The following is a 7,881-nucleotide window of genomic DNA, read 5'->3' on the forward strand; positions in this document are numbered from 1 at the left end:
ATTAAACAATGAGCAAAGACATCTGTCTGGATGTACAAAGGCATATTTTTGCAATATATATTTAAATACAAACATAAGGGATGTCCCAATTTTTGTGCTGCCAACATGACCTGAGTTATTTACAACCCATGCTCATTGTAAATACTCACCTAAGTCAACATTTCTGCCAAAACTAAAATAAAGCATGGTGCCATGGTTTTGCAATCAAGTCAATGGAGCAAAAACCACCAAAAAGATACAGAAAGAGTAGTAAGTTTGCCCAGAGTGTATTGTTGAGCTTTAATAAAAATTTCAAAGCATTTCCCGAAAATATGTCACGCAAGAGTTAAGAAAACAGCCTTAAAAAGCCAGACACAAATTGAATAAATGTGACAAAACTCATTTTAAGGAACCGGCCTTAAAATGCATTGTAATCCAACAGACACACATTGATCAAATGTGACAAAAGAAACACACAAGCCTCTCCTACATATGAGCGCTCATAGTATGTTTGCCAGACCTATGGTTTCTGTGTAGAATTACCAAAAATGCCAGGAGTAAAAATGTTACTACTATTTACCCACCTGCGAGGCAAGATGTAACAGACAGAGGGTTAGTTGTAACGCATGCTTTAAAAATCAGATTTCACACAATTCATTAAAATTTAGTTTACTTAGTATATTTTCTTAGTACTTAACTCATTTTTTTTATTCTACATAGCACAGTATATTCACTTATTTATCTATTGGATAAACACATTTGGATTTATTTGCATTATTATCCATTATAATACAATGCATTTTATTGGATTATTCACAATACAATAGATTTATTTCTATAAAAATATTTCTATTACAAAATATATATATATATAAAGTTATCAATGTTACACTCAAAATGAAAAAAGTTTTCCTCAAAACTGGCTAGCCCAAAAGACGGTACTCACAACAATATAAGATTTTACTTACTTTCACAGATCTATTTTAAATAAAAAAATATATTACCTATAATAAAAAATACTTAGTTAACTGCCTGATAAAAGTCTTGTCATCAATGCCATTTTTAAGAGCAACAAATAATAACTTGATTTCTAGTTGATCATTTGGAAAAGTGGCCGAAGGTAGATTTTTGATGAATCATCTGTTGAACTGCATCCAAATCATCACAAATACTGCAGAAGACCCATTGGAACCTGCACGGATCCAAGATTCTCAGTCAAGTTTGGTAAAAATGAAAAACCATGGTTTGGGGTTACATTCGGTATGGGGGTGTGTGAGCCTCCACATCAAAGTTCCTGAAGCAAAGAAGGTCAAGGTGCGCCAGGATTGGACAGCCCGATCACCAGACATGAACATTATTGAGCATGTCTGAGGTAAGATGAAGGAAGAGGCACCAAAGATGATTCCAAAGAATCTTGAAGGAGTACTGCAAGAACGCTTTCTTGCCATTCCAGATGACTTTATTAATAAGGTATTCGAGTCATTGCAGAGATGGATGGATGCAGTCCTCCAAGCTCATGGGAGTCATACACAATATTCATTCTTTTTCCACTGCACCATGACTGTATGCTACAAAAATATTTCTCATCCAAACTTCACAATTCTTTTTCAATAAATAGCAGGACGACGTGTGCCAACACTGTGGTGAAAACCTCGAAAGCATGCCATGCTTAACCCTGAGCATATACCTTAAAACTCTGTTACATTTTACCCCACGTTACTTTGTGCCCTGCACTCCCCTAGTAATAAAGTATATATTTTTTCTACATCCCTAATCCTACCCAAAACCTAAACCCAAGTTCTACATTACTACCTATTACTAAGCAGCTAACTAGTAGTTGATTAAGCTAGTTATGTTAAGTTAATAATTTGCTAATACAGTGAATTGTGACTTAAAATAAAGTTACCAAAAAAGGTGATAAAAAGCCTCAAAATTTGCAGATGTGCAATAAAAAAAAATTTCCTTAAGTTTAAGCAAAATTACATGAAAATATTTCCAATTAATATACCCAACACGTCTGAACAATACAAGCAGGGGCGTAGCAAACGAGGGGGACACATCCCCCTCACTTTTAGAGACAGACCATTTAGGAACAGGTGATTAAGAATGTAAACCTTTGGACTTCATACAGCTGTCCCCCCACTTTTAAAATGTCCACCACACCCCTGAATACAAGTGAATACACCATAAAACTTTGCAATCATGGTGAATCAGAGTTGCTCATCCTCCTCATATGCCTTCTGACTGACAGAGACTGCGTTTCTCAGATGTTGCACTATCTGTTTGGTTAGCAGTAACGTGACTCATTATAACTGGTAAGCAGCACATCATGGGTTCAGTCACAGGATGACAAACACACACACACACATAGCTGCTTTCTCACTGACTGCACACCTCGCACTTGTCAAAGGCAAGCTAAGACCTGCTGATCTGAAGAGACGTCAACATGTGAAAGACCCAGCATCCCAGTTTTTAAGCGGGCTGGCGGATTCATATCTAGGGAAAGCCCAGTAAACGTGGTCTGCTTTTCATTTAGCGTGGAAATATGATCATCTGCTGCAGAAGGGGGTCCAGTTAGAGCTGTGGTGGCATGTTAAAAGCGTATCGGAATATCAACATGTCATGTCATTTCGGTGAGGATCGTAAGTCTTCCTTCAGATGCCGTTTCAACCACAGACGTGGGGTCAAATGAGGCAAGATCAGCAAGGGAACAAGACCGCTGGCTGTCTGAAACGTTAGAAGGTCGCCATCTGGTGACTAAGAGTGGAAGTGAACATGCAAAAAAGGAGTAAATAAAATCGATATGTTCACCATTTGAAGAGATGCAAAAACCTATTTGCGCCATTATAATGTTTCTTTTTAAAGAAGCACTTTTCTAAGACTCTTGTGTGTAGGTTCAGTTATTTCATTTTGATGACGATTAATTATTTTTGTTGCCTTTAATGTGAAAGAACAACAAAAACATAGGAGGTTGAGAAAAATGCTCATTCTGGAAGGAAACTTCAGACAGCGGTTTCACTGTCAGTTTCAGAGTCAGAAGTTTTTACATCTGAACTCTTTATTTACTCATCTTCATCATTGGTTATCCTTTGAAACACATACTAAGATGCTTTTAGATACAGCACACAGCAAAATAGGTCCAAGGCACTCGAAAAATGTGGGAAAAAAAATTGAAAGCAAAATACTTTTTAGCAAATACTTGTCTTCATCAGGGTAACCAAGTGAAGGCAAGTGTTTTCCGAAACGTGTAGGCGCAGTTTTAATGAATAGCCATGTCAATAAAGGCTTTTAAATATTTTTTCCACATTTTTCGAGTGCCTTGAACTTACTTTTACTGTTTATTCTGAGAAATCTCTGAGTACCAACACATTAAGCGACCCGAGCAATTTTTTTTTTTTTTTTTTTTTTGATTTTGGTTGCTTTTAGATATCTTTAATGAAGCCTAAGAAGTGCTCAATATACAATATTAAAAATAATATTTGCTAAAAATCTATAAAAGAATTATTCTATAAAAATGTACACTATGAAGAAATGTTGTTGTTGTTTTGTGGAATCAAAATGTTTTATGGAACCATTGATGCTAATAAAATCACTTTTTTAGAATATTTGTTTATGGTTAGATGTAAATACAAGCCTACATGAAATATGTTCATTAAATGAATTGATCATATCTCGTTCAGAGAATGAAGACTTGGATTAAATCTTGCAATTAATGAGGATTCATTTAATTTCATTTCATGTTGAGGGCAGAAATGTTAAGATGGGTAAAACAAAGTGGACCTGAATCATTTTACAATAAATAAAAGTTTACAAAATTTGTAATGCACACAAAGAGATGCAAAAAAGAGACTGCTAAAAACTATGTTGATTTATCTGAGTAAATAAGAGAGCGCTTGAAAAGATTCTTTTCTCTGGATGTACTGGAGTTCGGCAAGTATTTGAGTAAAATGTTAATATTCTATATGTTTTATTCTAAAAAGCTCTTATAATATTTATTCCATATTTCAAATAAAAACATAGTCATTAAAAAGTTTTGCAGAAAATGACAGTTGGATGAAGTTTTCAGTTGTTGCAATTGGAAATCAGGGTTATTCCATCAAATACTGATTTCTTAACTCTTCTGAAGTTAAATCACTGGTATTATGTTGTCTAAAAATAAATACAGATCTGCTTAAAAATTGCATTATTTTTGTAGTTTAATTATTTTGACCAAATTTCATATTACGCTCTAAATGATAACATTTTTATTTTACATGTATAAACAAATTTCTGGTTGATCCATGTCAGAACAATTCAACAAATCATACTGTATCAAAATTATTAGACCTCCTGTGATTTATTTTTGATTTCAAATATTTCTCAAAAGATGTTAATAATAGAGCATGGAATTTTTCATAGTATTTCCTATGTTTTTTCTTCTGGAGAAAGTCTTTTTGTTTTATTTTGGCTACAATAAATGCAGTTTTAATTTTCGACACTATTTTAAGGTTTCAACACTATTTTAACAATTTTTTTCAATTGTCTACGGAACAAACCATCATTATAAACCATATATATATATATATATATATATATATATATATATATACCAACTTGCCTAGTTAAGCTAGTTAAGTCTTTAAAATGCACTATAAGCTAAATAAAAGTACCTTGAAAAATATCTCGTAAACTATTATGTACTTTCATCACGGCAAAGATAAAAGAAATCAGTTATTAGACATTAGTTATTAAAACTATTATGTTTAGAAATGTGCTGAAAAAAATCTTTCCATTTAACAGAAATTGGGGAGGAAATATTCAAGGGGGCTAATAATTCTGACTTCAACTGTAGTTAACATCTTGTAAATACTAAAGAGTCATCAGTATTATCCAAATGTCGGTGTGTCCCTGCTTCCAGAAGGTTAATTGGTGGTTCAAAGATGAACTGAATTCACTGAAAGACATGAGGATGAGTAAACAATGACACAATTACATTTTTCTCAAAAGTACATTTCAAAGTATTTTACAAACTGATTAGCTTTAAACATTGACCTAATCCAATCCATTATGTCATCATTCAGATATAACAAACCATCTTCTCATTCACTCGTTCATTCATTGCAAATGGTAGCACTCATAAAAAATGAAACAATGTTCAGCTCCACAATAAAAAAACGAACCAGTAAACTAACTCTGTGTTAACTATCCATGCCTTGAAGTGTTTGTATTGGCTTGCATAATGGTAGTAATGGTTATAATGATGACAGCTCGCTCGTTCTCATCAATGACGCGGTTGAAGAAGGCTTGCCTCGTCCAGCAGGCCTTCATCTTTTCAGCTGCGCAAAACCATGTCAAACACTCGGCTTCAATCCACACCCAGATTTTCTTGCACTTAGTGTTTAATGAGGAATTGAAAGGTTTGAAGTCATGTAACTGTTTTATTTTCTATCCTAACACAAAAGTAAAATGGTGAGTTGATAAATATATCAAATAGTTTGATGCATCTATTGCATTGATGGTGATTATGCTATTTTTGCCATATGTTGCTTGCTTAATTCTGTCTTAAATACAGATTTAATAGAATTTCTAGCAATCAAATTGTAATGATTATCACTGCTCCATTCACAATAAGTAATTTTTATTTCATGGGCTTAAGGGAAATATTTAATGGTGTTTCCCGCCTTTTTTTTTTTTTTTTTTTTGTAAATTCTGAGTGTGCCTCACACAGGTGAGTTGACTTGACAAACCACCTGTAGAAAACACACTCTCTCATTTCTCTGACACTTTAACCTACACTAATTTTGCACATTTGCACCAGACACTTTCTTACAATCCACCAAAAGTGCCAGTAAGAATTATTTTTATGGAAAAATTATTTTTATTTTTATTTTGTGGACATAAAAATTGCAACCATGTATTGCACACAAATCAGAGAGAGAGAGAGAGAGAGAGAGAGAGAAAAAAAAAAAAAAAAAAAAAAATATATATATATATATATATATATATATATATATATATATATATATATATATATATATATATATATATATATATATATATATATATATATATATATATATATATATATATATATAGTTGAAGTCAGAATTATTAGCCCCCCTTTGAATATTTCTTTCTTTTTAAAATATTTCTCAAATGATGTTTAACAGAGCAAGGAAATTTTCACAGTACGTCTGATAATATTTTTTCTTCTGGAGAAAGTCTTATTTGTTTTATTTCAGCTAGAATAAAAGCAGTTTTAAATTCTTTAAAAACATTTTAAGGTCAAAATTATTAGCCCCTTTAAGCTATTTTTTTGAATAGTCTACAGAACAAACCATCATTATACAATAACTTGCCTAATTACCCTAACCTGTCTAGTTAACCCAATTAACCTAGTTAAGCCTTTAAATGTCACTTTAAGCTGTATAGAAGTGTCTTGAAAAAAATCTAGTCAAATATTATTGTACTGTCATCATGGCAAAGATAAAATAAATCAGTTATTAGAAATGAGTTATTAAAACTATTATGTTTAGAAATTTGTAGAAAAATATCTGCTCTTCGTTAAACAGAAAATGGGAAAAAAAATAAACGGGGGGGGGGGGCTAATAACTCTGACTTCAACTGTAAATACTAAAAAACAGCCAATATCTTAATAACAGACAGGTAATAAACCAATAGTTAATAGTGGGGATTGGTACTTAAAGTGTTACCCAACTCCATAGCAAAATAAGAAAGCTTCACAAATTTGAATATGCTTAATTTTTCAATAGGATATCAGATCCAATGTGATAACCAAAGTCAGATGCTTCATACACAAGATTTATAATAATGCCGAGTTCAGACTGCACAACTTTAAAGTAGTCGTGTCACAGATGTTTTCACATTGCTTGACTATCTGGACTAGCGTTCTGTCACTGCTGTGTTTACTCTGCAGGATGGATCGGCGACAGGAGGTATCACACTGCATGACTTTACAATAGGAGAATCGCCAACAACTTTTCTCCATCTGTCTCACAGCCAAACACACCAGAAGTGACATAGAAACAACGTGATGTCACACAATATATATTTTGTTATTAACTACATAATCAGAACGAAACCTTTAGAGGGGAAGAAAATGTACTTATTTTGCTCACCTGCCAAATTTTCACTAGTTTTCCTCCATTTCTTGGGTCCAAATAGACCAAAAAGAAGCCCTTTAAACCTCTCCCCCAACCTCCTGCTGGCCTGCAGATATTTATATGAGTGGATGCTGCTCTCTCATTGGCTGTAGGTAATCGCCGATGTTATTTTCAATCAGAACACATTTCACACAATTTTGAATTGCCGAGAGCTCCAGATATTTAGCATGCCGGTGTCGGCGACTCGTCGGCGATTCTCTCAGATCGTGTCTTTGATAGTTCATACTGTGTGATTGTTACTCATGTGAACAAGCACTGTTTTGCCTGTGATTTCAGGCATTTGTCATTCACCTGTCGGCGAGTCAACAACGGGACTAAAGTCATGCAGTCTGAACCCATCAATCTACAATGAAACGGCATTTACATACACATGCCAGAAAATCCAGCTTCTGCACTGAAATTTGGTGATACACGTTGTCTTTGTGCTTTGGAATAATTTGTAAAGCTAACACTGTGCTCTATTTCTGTCGTTCTCAGCACACAACAGTTCTTCCTTTCATCATAATTGAGATGAGAACAACACACCACCGATATCCCAGCAGGCCCTGTGGACTCTTGGCGGTGTGCGCGTTTGCAGTAGGATACGTTGTATGGTAAGTTTCACTATCACACTGGCTTGATTTACAAAAGGCTCTCTGCGGATGCGCGTCTGCATTGTTTCAGCACGGTGTCAGTCGGAGGAAAGACTCCATCTGGCCACCTGATCTTCGTGACCTCCAAACCGTTCCCCCTTATGTCT

The 7,881-nt window shown here is 34.1% G+C and overlaps 1 protein-coding gene across 1 annotated transcript in view; it reads left to right on the forward strand.

Moving 5' to 3' along the window:
- aig1 (androgen-induced 1 (H. sapiens)) overlaps window positions 1-7,881 on the forward strand; it is an 89,178-nt gene that overhangs the window by 68,402 nt on the left and 12,895 nt on the right. The window contains exon 4 of the mRNA XM_056481031.1: window positions 7,620-7,735. Coding sequence (XP_056337006.1) covers window positions 7,620-7,735 — 116 coding nt within the window. The remainder of the gene's footprint in view (window positions 1-7,619; window positions 7,736-7,881) is intronic.

This window comes from Danio aesculapii, chromosome 20 (genome assembly GCF_903798145.1).
Source record: "Danio aesculapii chromosome 20, fDanAes4.1, whole genome shotgun sequence".
Classification (NCBI taxonomy): domain Eukaryota; kingdom Metazoa; phylum Chordata; class Actinopteri; order Cypriniformes; family Danionidae; genus Danio; species Danio aesculapii.